The following is a 17,322-nucleotide window of genomic DNA, read 5'->3' as shown; positions in this document are numbered from 1 at the left end:
GTAAGGCTGTATAGTTTTACACTTGACATGTGGTCCCATCCCTCTATCCTCCTCCTGCTATCTGTTTAGCATTCGAGCTAACCTCCCCTGAATCATCAGCATTTTAGAAATTTTAGAGAACGAAACATACACTTTGGCTGCAGCGTTACATGCTTTGCACCCCTCCATCGTATACCAAGAACTGACGGGCCGTGCTATCGTTTTGTTTGGTGCAGGGACACGGCGCAGGGATGGCGGAGGTCCCCGGGACATCCAGTGAGACGATCACGGAGACGGTGCAGACGAACACCCCGCCACCACCCCAACAGGTAACGGCCCGGGTACAGCGGATCCACACTGTACTAGTGTAGGCTGTACTAAACATCCATGTGTCTGGTGTAAGGGAACAAAACGAGGCGATGCGTAAAAAGGCCACCAGAGATAATGCAATAATGCTATTACCAATTAATATGTGCGACATAACATGCAAGAGATGGTGGATATCAGTAATCCTATGAAATCTATAACACCGTACTCATTTACTGTAGTCGTTCAGATGATGGCAACTTAATTTTGCATCAGTTAGGTAAGATTAGACCACAATTAAATAAGGTATGTGAACAATTTGCACAATACCTAGTGAATTTCCCCACTGTCAAATCAATATATGTCTGTCTTATTGTGACATGTTGTGAACTGCTGTTATAAAATATGTTTTATTTTTTTAAAGTAAAGATATTATCATATTATTCCAACTGTATATGGACAACATTGGATTATTTCTGCATCTTGACTCTTTTTATTCGATAAATTATGACAAATGTAGGGGTGTGTGGACAAGTAAATCGAATAAAAAAAAATACCTTGCTTAAATGCATTATTTTGCTGCAGCAACAACGAAATGTGTAGACCATGATTCTTTGTGGCATTTCAGTGCAGACTACATAAAGAAATAACTGTTATTAAGCATTTTTATATTAATATGACATAAATAATTCCCACCAAAGGTTTGTCCTGGCTTTAAAAGGAAAAAAGTAGCAATTCTATTTTCTGCCTCTTTCCACAATATCATAACAAACATTGTAGCGTGAAATTAATAATGCTGCAATATTGTACTGTGAGATTTCATATTGTTACCTCCTTTAATGAAGGTATGAACAGACTTTGCCAAAGATGTCCTAATATTTTTACAGCAACTACTAGGGATTTAACAATATCCAAATCTTTCTGTTTAATTTTTTCATAATGTACATCTCATGGTATGATATTGTGAATATGCTACTTTTTCTTTTTAAAAAGCCTTGACAAGTCTTTTGTTTTGTCATAATCCAAAGAATTAAGATTTAAAAGTGCTTATTAAGTTGTTTCTTTATGTAGTCTGTATGGAAATTATTGTACTGTATCGTATTACTGTATTGTTTCCTCTGTTTTTTTAGCTGTTGCTGCACTGTAAGAATGAATTTAAGCAAAGAGACTTGTAATTTGATATATTATGATGGTGAAAATATTTTGGTTATTGTTACATCTCTGGTCGCTCCTAAAAATAGTTTTACAGTTCGATTCTGTGTAAAGTAGTTGCACTGATGTTACAGGAGGGCCGCAGCCTGACAATCAAACTGAGGAAGAGGAAGACGGAGAAGAAGGTGGAGTGGTCCAGCGACACAGTGGACAATGAGCACCTGGGGAGAAGGTCTTCAAAGTGTAAGTTATCTGCAAGGCTTGAAGAACAGACTAAAAATTCTTGGGTTTTTATGCTTCATGTCAAACATGGTTTTCCTGTTTTATCCACTCTTTTGATCTCATACATCAGACTGCAGCACGATAACATGTTCAGGTTATTTATACAGCTGCTATTTTAGTCCTTTAGTGGTCAGAATCTGATGAGCTGAGTGATGATGAGCTGATAAAAGTATATTCTTTTCATATCTGTCCTGGCCCCGGCCTGCTCCTCTCCTCCATCTTGATTTCCTTCGAGGTCGTGGGAAATGGATGTCTGCACTCAGGGGTCTGGCTTGGACAGTGGCCACTAGGCCTTAAACATGCCGACATAATACTACAGCTGTCTCTGCAGTTATTTTCTTATTTGTAATTTTATTTATTTGTAAAAGGGACAGTGTGTATTAATGAGCATTTAAAATGTAAATATGTAAAGATTCTAGCCAGCAAGTTCGTGTAAAACAGTCAATAGGACAGGGAAAAGAACAGCAATAACACAACTGCAAACAACACTGTTTTCGTACAGAAATGTCTACTCTGAAAGGATCATACCCAGGAGCACCTGATAGAGTACCTAGGGAGTAGGAGAATTAACCTACAGAGGTGGGCATCGAAAAAGATCTTACTGTGAATGTTTTTTGTTTTTTATATATATATATGCTTGAATATAGACTATATTGTTTAAAGTAAAAAATGGTCAATGAAATCCTGTCCAATTTGCATAAAAACTGCTAACCCTGTAGTTTAGATCTGTACAAACATGTTCACATGGCAGAAATTAACCTTTCCTGAAGAGCTTTAGCATGATCTTGAGCTTTATCAGAACAAGTATAAGACACATAGACTAGTATACGCCCATGGACCATTATGGAACCAATATGGACGACTGAGGGATTACAAAGATAGAAGGCTACATGGTAATATAAAAGAGAGTACAGTGAAATGTTGAAAATCACATTCTATTGTCTAATTCTCTTGTTTGTTTTTTTATTATCATTGTGGTATTGGAATCTGCATTGAGTACTGAATCTGTTCCTTATCAAAATCGCATTTGAAATTTTAGTATCGTGACAACACTAAACATAATACTCGTATGCGTTTTGTCCACAGGTTGCTGTATCTACGAGAAACCCAGGCAGTTTGGCGAGTCTTCCTCCGAAAGCGAAGGCGAGGATGACGATGAGGGCTGTGGAAGCGCGCACTGCATCATGGGACACGGCAGGAGGGGCCACGGGCACACGGGGGGTACAGGGGGCAATGAGGCGCCCCCTAACTCTGGAGGGACACACGCGCACTGAACACACTCACACAGAAGAGAGCACACAACTCCGCACTTGACTTTAGTTTGACAATAGTTTCCATCTCCCAGAATACATCCATATTGCATTAAGCCATTGTTGAGCTTTTAGCAGCCCACACATGGTCCATTTGGTTGAGCTGCCTCACCAGATTCACTATTAGACTAAAGAGGGCTGCACAGATGACAAAACATACAGTATTGAACTGTTATAATGAATAGTGGAAAAACTGCAACAGATCAAAGCCAATATGGAATTCTATATATTCAAATTAAAGGGGACATATTATGTAAAATAGACTTTTATTAGTTTTTCCCATGTTATAATTAGGGCTGTTGGTCTTTAGTTGTTTAGTCAATTAGTCGGTCAATGGAGTCTTAGTCAACCAAAATTTGCATTAGTCAACTAATTATTTTATTTAGTTGATAAGGACTTATCTGGGACAACAGCAGAAATGAGAAGTTAATGAGTGAGTGAGCTGAAGATTTGGTATTTTTTAGTATTAAATGTAAAAAGGCAGCTTAAACTCATGATTTACAGATGCCATTTGAAGTGCATTGTTTCCTAGTACTTTTTTCTCTGCATAGTTATTTTTGCATGAACTCCTGTGCAGGTGTAGTCTTGTGAGGGGCGTTTGGGTCAGATACATAGAGATACGTAATTGTTTTGAGAGCTTTGGCCACGCCCCCTTTTTAGTGGCCTAACCGATCGGCCAGCGTGTGTTTTAGTTGACAAAGCATTTCTTCAGTCAACTACAGTCCTAGTCATAACTGTTCATTCATCATTAGTTTTAGTCAAGGTTATTTTTTGATTGATTCATGCGTGTTTGAGCATTCCTATATTGTACTGTATTTGAGGATTAAATGTTCAGAAAATACCCTACCTACCCCCCATCTCCACTCCTTGCCCTGGTTACAATTATTTAAAAAATTCATACTCCATGTTAAAAAATGTAGTGTAGCCAACAAGACAGACTCATCAATGGAAAAATAAAGAGGTGGCTTCTGCAATTTTGAAGAGAAAGTCCGTGGACTCTTTTCTGTTATTAAGCTGTTGTAGATTAATTTTGCAGCCAAATGTAATGAGCATAATGTAGAATAATCCTCGCCATATGTTTTAGCAGTTTAATACTAACTAACAAAACATAATATGTCTTCTTTAATGTCTCAAGGACTTGGACAAGTATTATAAAAAACTTAAGTGAATAAGAAAGAATCTTTTTGTAATTATCGTGCAGCCCTGTTATGTTGTCAAAACATTACATTTCTCCTTCTGCAAATTGGAAATAACAAAAAAACAACAAAACAAAAACTTACTTGAAGGTGCACTATGAAACTTTTCTGGTGGGGGCCTGCCACCTGCTTGTCTCCGTGGTGATGTTATTGCTTTGCCTGGAATGTTCACAGTAGGGCATTTAACTTCCAGATTATATTTAATAAATAGTTTTTATTTCTCAAAAATACCTTGGAAAAGTGTAATAGCATACAGTGAAACATACTAGGTGAAAAATAAAATAATAATAATAAATAATAATAAAACTAAAACATACTAGACAAAACAGTAACATCTCTATAGAGACAAGTGGCAGACTCTGGGACTGAACAATTGGAAAAAAAATTCACAGTGGAACACATTGTGATTACGATTAGATTTGTGATTTATGTTTTAGTAATAGGATTCTGTTCAAAGTTCACATTTTCACAACATGTACAGAAGAACTGACAGAAAGAAAGACACAAGAAACACACTTCAGAACATGTTTGTACATGTTTGTCTAAACTACAGGGTTAGCAGTTTTTATGCAGAATAAGACAGGAGATTTTGCTGTTTATGGAGGAAATTATGGTACTTCAAAAGATTGCAGCCTTTTGTGATTTTTCTAATTGCTTCCATTGCAGTGCAGTGCAATTTCGATTCAATTGGGATTAATCTTAGCAGACCCTCCAACAGAAAAGTTACACAGTGTACCTTTAAGATGAAAAGTTTAGTAAATATATTTTTAACCTGGACACAAAGTAAGTGCCAGTTTGGTAAATAGAAGAAGAAAAAATGAATTCAGACTGTTGCAATAAAGCTGTATTGATATTTTGGTAAAGCTTAATAAGTAATATAAAAGTATTCAACAGACAAATGCAAACGAAATAGCATGAAATTAATTGAATAAAATGCTGAGTACACTTATAATCTGCTTCAAAACAAAACTACTTCAGTAACTACAGTACATGTACAAAAATGCCATACATATTTTGACCATAAGCGCTGCCTGACCGTGTGTCATGTACAAATTTCACTTTTTTCATAATTTATTTGCTAATTTTGTTTTTCTGAACCAGCTGATACTTTACATGCAGTGGGCTAGAGTGAGAACTTAGTGGGATTGAAATATAATTTTTCAGTATAATATTTTATCAAACATGATCCTTTAAATAGTACAGTAAAATACACACATATAAATTGAAAGTGGTTGAAATCCATGCTATGCCGTTTGAACTTGGAGGCTCAGACAATTCAAAGTTGAAATGTTAAAAGGCCTATATTACATACATTTTTGATCTATGTTATAATGTTGTACCCTTATCAAAAACATACCTGGAGTTGTGTTTTGTTTCATTGACACATGTTTAACACAATAATTTTACATATTTAGGCTGAGTTTGTGATGTAGGACGCGCTCCCTTGTTTTTAAAACTTCATACACCTTCACTAGAATCAACTATTTATTGTTATTCTAATGTATTATAGAGTAAATATTTTCATTTTAAAATGGTTGTTAACTTTAAAACTACCACTTGATTACATCTCTAAAGCTCAAAATGCTCTGTTCTATGTTGTGATGTTGACACCCCAATAATGCAGACTTACTCTAACCCGTGTGAATGAAACAAAATACAACTCTGGGTACATTTATCATTAGGTAACAACATCCAAACATGGCTAAAAGCTCACAAGTCATTTTGTGTGTATTAATATGGGACCTTTAAAATGGGGATCATATGTATAATTTGATATGTAATCATTATTTAATGTCACTAGAACACACCTCCATAAGTATATATTTATAACACCTGATTTGATCTTGTAATATTTTAAACACGGTTGTAATTGATCATTTACATTTGTACAGCACAGACTTAGAGTCTTAATTTGCCTGATTATTTTCACCAATTTAGTTAGTTGTTTGTTTTTAAAGACAATCCCTGAAGTGTGATATTTTGTGTGGTGTGACTTTATTCTTTAATTGGGAGATCATGTGTGGCACAATCATTATAAAATAATAATAATAATAATACATTTGCAAATCCACAAAAGGGGTTAAGGAACAGAAGATGCATGATTTGTATTCATGCTTCAGCTTTGGCCAAATCTTCCTCTGAATTCACTGATTTTGATTTTGGGCTGTGATGACACTTGTGTTTCCATGCGGGCCACTGTACTCTGTATGATCTGTTATATATGTACATTGTTGTTGTGCTGTAACGCACCTTTCTGTATATACTGTTGAGCTTATGAGAGCAATTTAATGTGAATTAAAGTTTTCAACTGTGATACAGGGATAAACTGTCTGAAATGTTATTTTAAGTTCATCTATGAAATTAAAACAATGTATTTTAAAGTATTAACACATTTCAAATTCCATATAAGTTTATATTAGTCCTAGTCATGAATAAGACTTGTTTCATATGTGATATTTTGATACCTTAACCTGTAGTTTAATAAATATCTCGGTAAAAACAAAAATATAGAATTATTATAGACTTAATGAGATTTACCTCCCTCTAGTGGTTAATAAGGACTACAACTACTTTTCCAAATGTTTTCTTGTATTATAAATTCCAAATGTTCATAACTCCATGTGGGATTAAATACAGGTAAGCAAGGTAATATTTGTTTCAGCCCTCTAAACTTAAAACATGTTCCAACAATGCTACCATATATTTACAATTATTATGCCAGATTAATGGAAAATCTGCATTTAATAACAATACTACTACTATTACTACTACTACTACTACTACTACTACTACTACTACTACTACTACTACTACTACTAATAATAATAATAATAATAATAATAATTATTATTATTATGGCTAAAAGCTCACAAGAATCAATTTTGCATAATTTAGGACCTTTAACTGTTTTGAAATGGTAACACATAGACCAAATCGACAAAGGGTGTGTTTATTTCTACTGGCCTGGGACATGGGCAGACAATATAAACAGTATAATTCAACTCAAAGTCACTAATTATTTTGCAAATTGAAACTAAACAAATATTAATTAAAGAACATCTTATTCGTGTGAACTGAAGAAATTCAATTTGATCTTCTTAAAGAAGGGACTACAGAATACCAGAATGGAAAAAGTAGTCTGTAATAACAAAATGTTCCACTGGAGGGAGCTCAATGCCTGGAGATACATTAAGGACATACAGCAGCCAAGGCCAGAGGTATGGAGTCTTGAGTCACTATTTTGGTGATTTGAGACTTGACTTGATAAAATAGGCTTGACATGGACACAGACCTTGAGATGACTTGATGCGTCTCAAAAATATTTTCCTCAGTTTTTATTTTGTAGCCTATTTTATTTTTTGTAAAGTTATATTCAGTTGAAATTGATGGAAAAATATTAAACAGGCAATTTAAATACACAAATATTTTCTTTCAAACACAGTAAATCTTCTATAGAATTGCATTGGTCGTGGCCCTCCATCTGAAATTATGAACACAGTGAAGTGCTAAACTGTAATTGTTTAAAACAAATATGAAATTAAAGTTGCAAGCGGCATCGAACGGCCCTTGCGGGCCACGCTTCGCACTCGGCCGACCTGGCACTTCCTGAGGGTGGCGTTAACATGCTGCTTACCTGCATTTTATTGCGGCTCATGGCTGTACTTGTCACTAAATAAAGTGTACACACATTGGACGCGCTGATGCACAAAATGTAATAACATGGGTTTTGAGGCATCACCATGGCAACACAATGTAAAATACAAACTTGGCCCCTAAAATTTTTTGACAGGGACAACCTGAAGAGTCACTGTGCCAAATTTCATGTTCCTCAATAAAGGTAATAAGTTGTGATAAGACTTTGAAATGTACGAAAATTTGTAAATTTTCCCATCAGGATGCTTCGCCCATTGACTCAATGTTGACAGTTATGATGTTGCATATCCATATGCCTACAGCATAGGTTGCTAGGATACTGGAGTCAGGGCAGGGGGCAACGGGGGACACGAAGTTGTGAGAAGTGCAACTTTGTATGTTGCCCCTCCCCCCAAAATCAGCACCCATGTAAAACTACTCCATTCATTCCAGTGAGAGCATTTACGTTTACAATACTGATCTTTGAACTGAGTTCACCTTAACTTATGTAAACTTCACGCTGGGGTTGCCCATTGACCTCCCATTGATTTCCATTGATTTTAGCAGTAATAAACCTAATAAACCTGCTTTGCCCACTCAATGTTGACGATGACATGTTAGCAATGAACAAATATGCATATCCCATGCCTAAGGCATAGGTTGCTAGGATACGCCCATGCACTCATCGTTGCAGAAGCAATAGGCCCTATGCCCTGTAGGGGCTTGGGCCTAAATATAATGACAGAAACAGCATTCTCTTTAGAAATCTATGGCAAACATTGTTCAAACATTACTTATGGATCTTTTAAAGGAAATTTAAGCAGATTAATCAGATTCATTTTAAAGAAAAGATCTGTGACAATAGGTAGAACCGTTGCACAACTGCAAAAATATGAATTGTTCTATTACCAAAACATTGAATGGATGTTTTGGTGTATTCCAAAGTACACGGTGTTATACATGTAACTTTTCTCTCTTGCCTCTTGCAACTCACCACCACTCAAAGTTACAGGTCAAATCTGTGGAGAGGGGAATCATATTTTAGCAACAAAAAACTGTAATTGAATAAATATTTGTACCGTTAAAGGCCATACTGTGGAATATTTCAGGCAAACTTCATAAGATTCAGAATTTTTCTTTTCCCAGTTCCCTTTTCTGATGAAGGTGAACTCGGAACCTACTAAACAAAGAGAAAAAAGGCCAAAACTGTGTTAAACAGTTAACAGGGTTAAAATGCAGTGTTATGAATACTTAATTGTCAGTTTGTGTATAATTTGCTGTGTCAATGTCACTCATAGACTTCCATATTAACATTACAAAATGTAGTGAAAATTGTATTGTTGAAACGGTTCAGGCATGCTACAGAGAAATTAAAATGAGCAAACCTTATGAACTTTACAAACTGAAAAACATTTTAGTCACTTCAACATTGTGCCCTTGTTTACAGGTGTTATACACTATTGGTATCTCCACATTCATGAAATAATATGGCACATAAAATCACAAAAATCCAAAATTTTACAATCTGGAATTAAACAGTTTAGAAGGCTGCATGTCATCTGAACTGTAAGAGGTTGTAAACATTACAAGTTTGCTGTCATGGAAATAACTGAGCATTCGACTTGCACAGGCCTGAACAAATCTTGGAACATCGTCAACAGCTCCTTTAGAAAAATGTACCCCGGTAACTTTGTATAATCAAGGCAAAACAATAATAAAAGCTATATAAAACATTAGCAGTGGCTTTACGAGTCCAACAACAATGAGCCCAGATGCTAACAAACACACAGCTAGCTTAGTAGCATGGTGTACATTCCATCTGTATATCCAATATTCTTTTTGGCTGTACAGCACTTTAGTGATTAATACATTGCACTTACAATGTAGGTTGCACTTTGTCCCTCGTTAGTGTTTCTTTCCAACTACAGAGTTCCTAAGTTGCATTAATCAATATAGGACTTAAAGGTACACTATGTAACATCTCTAGTGAGGGTCTGCTGCCTGTTTGTCTCCATGGAGATGTTTTTGCTTTGCATGGAATGCTCCCCAGTAAGGCATTAAACTAATCTATCATCATGGAAACAAATCGGTAATGCCATTAAACCAATCTACAAGTCACGTGTGGTTGACTAAATGGCAGATTGAAGTTTAATGCCAGATAGAAGTTTAATGCCATACTGTGGAACCTATACAAAGCAATATCATGGATACACCCAGCCAGAAAAGATACATAGTGCACCTATAAATTATTATAATGAAAACCTTTATTCAACAAATCATATGATACCATCTCAAAAATCAAATCCTGAAGTATAACTCTGCATTTTTGTTCAAATCTCAAAATTATTTTAAATCCTAAAGTCTTTTTACAGTGCATAGAAACTATCTCAGTGAGGTGTGTCAATCTAATTAAATAAGGCTAAAACACGCAGTTTGGGAAATGAATAAACGTTAGAAGCACAACAGGAGCACTTCCTGATCAACCTGATAAGAAAGCCAGGCATGTTTTTGTTGAGGAAATATTACAGCATGGATATAAACTCTAAAATACCCAATTTATATAACTTAGTGATAATTTTGAATAAATCCTGCTAAATAATACCACGCTGAAATGAATTTAAATATAATAATTTTGTGTTATTTGGTGTTAAACTACTGTAGGTTTTTTGTTTGTCTAAAGAAAATTAGCTGATGCCAGATGATTGGGCAAGTAAATATTTGCATGAAGAATCAGTATTTATACATTTATGTGGCTTGGATCCAATATATTCCAAAACAGGGCCTTATGGCATTCCACAGGGTTATATCTTAGGATCACTCCTTTTTCCAAAATGAATATCGTTTGGCAACAAAGCAGAACATGAACTGGTAAATGCAATCTCTGTCTGTGGGTTGTGCTACATGGATAAAATAGCATTGCCAGAAACTAATGTGGGCAAAATCCACGGACAATCAGCAAAACAATTTGTAATATAAAACAAACAATTAACACTCCTTTCATACCAGAACATTCAAATATATTAAGAGAAATAGCCCCACATAACCCCTGATTATAAATATGCACACGAACGATGCCCAGTGCATGGTGTCTGGTGACAATATGAATGTCATGCAATGATGCCTCTATGATACAGGACTATCGTGGTGGACATAAATTAGATATTCCAATAAGTCTCTGTGCAATATAGTCTTTAGTCCCACTGTAGGGATGTAGCGATAGAGCAGTCTCTGAACATGGAGGTCTGGTACAGCTGAGGGAAATACTTCTTCTCCTACAAGAAAGAAAAAAAAAAACATCAATGTGAGGTCAATAAAAGCATTGTGATATATATTTAAATTTCCAAATAGCAGTAGAAAAGCTCAATACTTTTTAAATTAAATGTATTTCCACAAATTGCACTGCTCCCCCTAATTAATTCCTTATTTTCTGACAAGCATTCCAATTAGATTTCCAATTTGGTCTAGTAATTGCACTCTGTACAAAACTCTAATTATGTCTGTCCAGGAGCATTGAAAAAAAGACTGGAAGAGACCAATAAACTGACAAACACATGTATTTCAGAACATGCTTGTAGAGGTAGTAGTAGTGGCAGAGATGTTTTTTTTAATGCAGAATAAAGGCACAGTATTTGCTTGAGGTGGAAATTATGGAACTTAAAATCCTTTGCAAATTGTGTTAATTAAAATTGCAATTTTGTTTCAATAGCAATTAATCTTACAGGGTAATGTCTGTTTAGGTTAAAGGGCTTTGTGGTAACAAATTTACATATTGTTATTGCAGTAGACTACATTTCAATGTTACACAACCATCACAGCAGACAGGAAAATACCCTTAAGGAAAATGAGACAGACAAAATGAAACACAAACACAACATTGCAATATTGAAAATAAAGTGGGTTTTTTTGTATCCATGGAACCAGTTTGCCTTAGTTTTATATTTTTTGGGGTATTTTTAAATGTGCACTTAGTAACTTTTCTGGTGGAATTTATGCCATCTGCTTGTCTCCATGGAGATCTTACAACTTTGCCTAGAACATTTCACTGTATGACACTAAACCATATAAATACACCATAAATTACCTTGAAAAACTCAGCACATTCTCCACAGATCTGTCCTGCAACTTGGCCTGTTGGTGTCACTGGGTTGTATTCATAGAGATAGACATGTTTAATGCTGTACTGTGACAAAGACTAGACTAAGTAATAATCAGAGAAGATATGTAGTGTGCAGTGCAGTTGGCACACTGGGTCATTTGCTTGGCTAAAGTGAGCTTTTTTAACTTATTTTCATACACAAATCTTTTTCATGAGTGCAGCCTGCTGTGTTTGTGTGAGTTGGTGAGATGGTGTTTGTTGAATGATGGTATTTATGTCATGTCCATCTTATTTCATGGTAACTTTAAAATATCCTCTACTTTATGATATTTTTTCTAATATGTGTTATGCTGTGGTGTTATGTAACTAGGTGTGGGTTGAAAACATGCTCAAGATGTGTCTACCATCCCAAAAATACGTTTGGCAGCCTGCCGGCTAATTCCTTTCAGCCTGTTAAATTATAAATCGAAATCATTCAATCCTGTTATTTAAAAAAAAAAAAGATAAGTTAAGAGTTTTGGCGAAGACTGTAAAAAGAAGTGTGTCCCGAAGAAATGTTTAGGATATGTTCTCAAAAGTTTCAAGAATTGTTTTTAAAGAATGTTAATTACTTGGACATCATACATTATAGTGAGGATTCCACAAAAATTGAATTTAGAAACGCGCCAGTTTCATTGGTCATTGACACATTTCTCAACTGTTGTAAATGGTGAAGCAGAGACCCACTTCAAGTTTGACTTTTGAACCTGAACTTGCTTATTGCATGCATCATTACAATGAAAACCACCTTTGTCTTTATAACGCTTATGCAATATGAAGCCTAGAATAGAGGAGAGAAATTAAACTAAAGAAATTATTATCAAAATATGGCTGCATGGAAATATTGAGAAGTGTGAATTTTGAGCTTGGGGGGATTATAAAGAATAGATCCTTGTGTCTTAGTCTGGCCTCAGCTGGTTTCACAGTTCGTAGAGAAGGTCACATTGGGTTTGCTGTGGTTACACCATCAAAATAACTCAGACTTGGATTTGCACTGTGACCATGCACTATGATTAAACTAGTTCTATAATACACATTTGGATCTGTGGTATGTAGAGTATCTTCAGACATATTATTATGCATGAATATAGCATTCTTTTTATGCATTTTTGGAAGAATTACCTTGCAGCAGTTATTTAGAATAGATGGAATACCCTCGGAAAAGAACAAAATGATCCACAAAAATCTTGTTATCCCTGTAGATTAGACCTCTACAAACATGCTCTTTCAGTCTTATCTCAAACGTTAATGGTACTGGAGTTGTTTAATCTCAATAACATCGCAATCTGATTTTTTTTTATCATGCTCACTGGAGCAAAATGCATTTAAAGGTACACTATGTAATGGATGGATCCTCCACCTGCTTGTTTCTATGGAGATATTATTGCTTTGCCTTAAATGTTACACACTATGGCATAATACTTATTATTATTCTCCCAGGGACAAATAGGGGGCACCACTAGGACAGACTGAGACTTTGCTTAGGCATCTACTGATAAGATAACATGCCAGTACATTCCTGTAACAAAATATATTTGTCCCCTTTGATCTATGTTAAAATACTCACCCAATTTTAACTTATCTTCTTCAGCTTTTCTTTAGGGGACACTGCTTTCACGCCTCCTCTGTGCTCCTTAGTGTCCTTTTTCACCTCCACTTTTTCCTTCACCTCCTCCTCCATCTGCTCCTCTTCCACCCCTCCAAACAGCACACTCTGCTTCACACTCACCGAGATTACCAGTGCCTGTATGATGCCATACACCAGCGTAAACTGCGCCAGGTACTCCCGGATCAAACCCAGTAAACCCGCCATGCCTATAGTGGCCACGAAAAACATGGCCATCCCGTGAAACCATAACCTCATCGCTCCTTGGACACCCAAAATCTCCAGAACAATCTTGGAAGGAGTCGAGACAGTCCATAGAAATCCTACCACAAATAGGTCAAAAAGATGACGCAGGAAGTTGAAGCAGATGTCATAATGCTCTGGGATGATTTCCAATTTCCAGCTGGAGACGAAAAGTCGGAATGGGGAGGTGACAGGCGGGGTGGGTGAAGGTGGAGGGGTTCCGTAGATGTCATACTCTTGACGTTTCCTCTGTGGTTGCGCTATTGTTTCTTTCTTTGGCCAGTAGATGTAATATGTCGGAAGTAATCTGTTCCACCATCTAGGCTGAGACCCATCAGTCTCTTGTCTTCCTGCTTTGAGTTCCTCAACTTCCATTGGCTGGATCTTTTCTGGTGCCTCCCAGAATTCCTCCACGGGACTGCTGCCGTTTGGGTCACTTTTACGCGTCCAAAACCATAACCAAGATGTCCATCCTTTGCTAGGCTTCTTCTCCTCCACTATTACAGTTGCTGGGACTTGTTGAGTCCCTGGTTTACTCCCCCAAGAGCGGACCCAGCCCCAGGCTCTCCCCACCACAGCTGTCATGGCAATTTTTTGTATTTGAAACCAGACTAAGCGCAATAAAATTAACAAATGCAAGTATGTACTGGCAGTCGTTGGGAAAGTGGTAATACTAGTTCAAGATTTAGGCCAGTTAAAGGGCGTCTTTGGCTCGCAGAAAAGCCAGAGGGCGTTAGTAAGGGGTACCTCCTTCTGTGCGTTACTCTCAATGTGTCCACAATGCAAGATTTAATTTCGGTTTCAGGTCTGCATGTTAATTTTCTTCTCCGTTTTCACCTGTGCTTGGAAGATCTGGTTGATTTTTACGGTGCATTGTTGGGGATACCCTGCTTAAAAATAAAAATTGTAGCTAGCCAGGCTTTAAAATGCAGAGTAAAAATGTTCTTTGAAGATTTGTAGAAGAATTCTTGACGCTGATCTCCAAATATCTGCTGACAAAAGAAAACAGTCAGAGAAAGTAGATTCCATTGTTTACTATGTTATTACGACTAGCAGCAGCCCATAATTTGTGTTGTTGTTCAGCAAGTCACATAAAAATCTATTAATTTCCTCTACGAACATTCCTATAACTATGTAGATAGTTATATTAAGTGTTGTAATTCTGGCAACTGAAAATAACATTAAGAGTAGTATTTTGACCACTACCCAACACAAAAGCTAACGTTCGTGAACAGCTGAGCGCTCACTCACCTTTAGCGTCGTTAGCTGGAGTTTAGGATGAAGCTAGCTAGCCCCCGTCCCGCTGGCATCAATTATAGATCCAGACCTACTGTAGGCCTGTCGGGTAGGATTACAACGTCAGGCTATGGGGTTATAAGTGTTTATAAATTATCTAAAATCCAGGTGAAGCGGAGGAGCAACACAGGTACCCCTCCCGTGCTTCCTCCGAATTATTTTTCCTAATGAGAAGGACAAAGGCGTTTACAAGGAGGACTACCGGTGTGGGGAGGTGCCTTCAAAATAAAGTCACGCTCGTTAACATGTAGTGGTAAATAGGACACTTGTGTAAATCTTTGCACGCAAAATGACTTGTAAAACAATCGACATGAGCAAAATATAGTTCATTGACATCAAGTTTAATTCTAGTCCCTCAAGCCAGTACCACATTGAAAATGGCTTCTAAATTAAAACATCGACTGCAAAAACAGATGAACTGTTGAAATCTTCTCTTCAGTTTGTCTTTAATTTTAGGCTACAAGTCAAAGCTTCGCCTGCCAATAGTTTTCCCCATAGTAGCAGCTTTTCATAAATTAAAAATGTTTACACCTTGTAGTTTCATTTTAATTTTGTTCAGCTACTACATTTTAACAAATCCTGCAATACAAGTTAAATGAAAGACACATTAATAATGTTTAGTTTATTTGCAGTTTAGATATGACAACTCTACAGACATTTTCAATAGAATCAACATCCTCAAGCCTCCAGCACTCTTGATATACAGCATTACTTCACTGCAGGGGTGCCTAAAAAGAAAACAAGTTGAGTTTCAGAATATCATGTTGCTAAACATATTCCTGCTAAAGACCAGAGTACTCAGTGCGCTGCGAGTAAACTTCAGTAGTTGTCAGTAGAACCGAAAAACTGAATCATCATTGAACTCTGGATTAAGGATTGCATTTCCCATTTAGACTAAATCCCGGCATTTCAATTTTCATACTTTAAACTTCAAGATAACCCAAAGTAAACACTCAATTCAATCCAAATGGAGTGACAGTGACCAAGTAGACAGTACTTACAAAGCAGTCCTTGTCCATTCGAGTCTAATGGGGTTTACGCGGCAGATTCTGAAAAGGGGGGGAAGTAACATTAGACCAAACTTTAAAAACTAGTTTTAAGATGAAAAGAGGATGTGGTCAGTGCACTGTGAAAAGTCTTCATGTTTATCAGAGACTCTAGTCTAAGAAATCATCGTCCCACATTCTCCAAAAGAAGTACACCAAGTATTTTGAATTTACCTTTAAGCTGCAGCAGTCACCACACTGGCCACCTAAAAATAAGAGGTTATTAGATCTATTTATATTATGCTTGTATACATTTACAGGAGTGCTGCCAACTCAGTGCACTGTGAAAGAGCTTCATTTTATTTCAGAGACTCTAGTCTAATGAATCATCAGAGTAGCATTTCTCATTTCACAACTATGACGTTCATTGTACTCACCCTTCATATCATGGCTGATGGACATTTCATCTTTCCATAGTGTAAATCTCTTGGGTTTAGCCTTTCAATTTCACTGCAAAAAAAAATAAAAAATAAAAAATCATTAAACTATAGCACTATATTGAGTTCATCTTATACTCGGGAGAAATGCATTAAAAAGGAAATATGTGAAACTGCTGGTCATGACTAAAACTAACCTTTTAAGTTGAAAATGCTGCTCATCCTCTTCCAGCTTCACAAGATTCCCACCAAAGCTAAATTAGCCCATTTTGGACCACCGTGAGTCATTTTGTCAGCCCACTCCATCTTCACATGTACACCTCCGATGTGCAGGGTTTAAACTAATCATAACAGATGCAGGACCCTAAAAAGAAAGACGGCACATGGTTAGCTAGGACAGCACTCTTGAATCTTGAATCCAGGCCTATGTCTGCCATGTGCTGCAAGAAATTTAAGGGGTACAGACAGTAATAAGAGAGTAATATTCTAACAACAGTTCTAAAGACAAAAATATAGTAGTGATCCCAAAGTTCATGGCCTTCTAAATTACAATATAACCAAAACGAGCAGGAAAATCGCATTGAAAACTTACACAGGTATCACACTAAGAACACGTCGTTGAACAGGATAGAAGAACGTGCTTCAGTGTTTTATATAGAGGTCCTTCAAAGGACCCCGTTCTTGGCCCGTCTAACTAATGCCTGTTCAAAATGACAAAAGGAAGTTTTTAAAGAATGTTCGATAGCGACGACTGAACTAAA

General features: G+C 36.5%; 2 protein-coding genes, 1 long non-coding RNA gene and 1 other non-coding gene across 4 annotated transcripts; 1 reads left to right on the top strand and 3 right to left on the bottom strand.

The window, feature by feature from the left end:
- Window positions 1-21: 21 nt before the first annotated feature.
- ppp1r11 (protein phosphatase 1, regulatory (inhibitor) subunit 11) lies at window positions 22-6,539 on the top strand. The gene is made up of 3 exons (XM_033974996.2): window positions 22-308; window positions 1,572-1,680; window positions 2,806-6,539. Exons 1-3 carry the CDS (start codon window positions 231-233, stop codon window positions 2,991-2,993), a joined length of 375 nt encoding a protein of 124 aa, XP_033830887.1. The 5' UTR covers window positions 22-230; the 3' UTR covers window positions 2,994-6,539.
- Window positions 6,540-8,901: 2,362 nt separating this feature from the next.
- Window positions 8,902-15,334, bottom strand: c11h6orf47 (chromosome 11 C6orf47 homolog). Its single transcript, XM_033974994.2, has 3 exons — window positions 15,094-15,334; window positions 13,561-14,831; window positions 8,902-11,130 (listed from the first exon to the last, which is right to left on the bottom strand). The coding sequence occupies exon 2, from the start codon at window positions 14,425-14,427 to the stop codon at window positions 13,567-13,569; it is 861 nt and encodes a 286-aa protein (XP_033830885.1). The 5' UTR covers window positions 14,428-14,831; window positions 15,094-15,334; the 3' UTR covers window positions 8,902-11,130; window positions 13,561-13,566.
- Window positions 15,335-15,772: 438 nt separating this feature from the next.
- Window positions 15,773-17,212, bottom strand: LOC117378404 (uncharacterized). Its single transcript, XR_004541997.1, has 6 exons — window positions 17,154-17,212; window positions 16,759-16,925; window positions 16,562-16,634; window positions 16,359-16,390; window positions 16,140-16,187; window positions 15,773-15,866 (listed from the first exon to the last, which is right to left on the bottom strand). It is a non-coding gene; the product is annotated as an uncharacterized LOC117378404 (long non-coding RNA).
- LOC117379178 (small nucleolar RNA SNORD52) lies at window positions 16,254-16,319 on the bottom strand. Its single transcript, XR_004542060.1, has one exon. It is a non-coding gene; the product is annotated as a small nucleolar RNA SNORD52 (small nucleolar RNA).
- Window positions 17,213-17,322: the final 110 nt, after the last annotated feature.

This window comes from Periophthalmus magnuspinnatus, chromosome 11 (assembly GCF_009829125.3).
Source record: "Periophthalmus magnuspinnatus isolate fPerMag1 chromosome 11, fPerMag1.2.pri, whole genome shotgun sequence".
Classification (NCBI taxonomy): Eukaryota; Metazoa; Chordata; class Actinopteri; order Gobiiformes; family Gobiidae; genus Periophthalmus; species Periophthalmus magnuspinnatus.
This window is presented reverse-complemented; position numbering and strand designations above follow the sequence as displayed.

Coding starts and splice junctions, on each gene's coding strand:
- ppp1r11 (XM_033974996.2), top strand. CDS start 231: ATGGCGGAGGTCCCCGGGACATCCAGTGAGACGATCACGGAGACGGTG. Junction 309..1,571: donor CCCCGCCACCACCCCAACAG/GTAACGGCCCGG, acceptor CTGATGTTACAG/GAGGGCCGCAGCCTGACAAT. Junction 1,681..2,805: donor GGGGAGAAGGTCTTCAAAGT/GTAAGTTATCTG, acceptor TTTTGTCCACAG/GTTGCTGTATCTACGAGAAA.
- c11h6orf47 (XM_033974994.2), bottom strand. CDS start 14,427: ATGACAGCTGTGGTGGGGAGAGCCTGGGGCTGGGTCCGCTCTTGGGGG.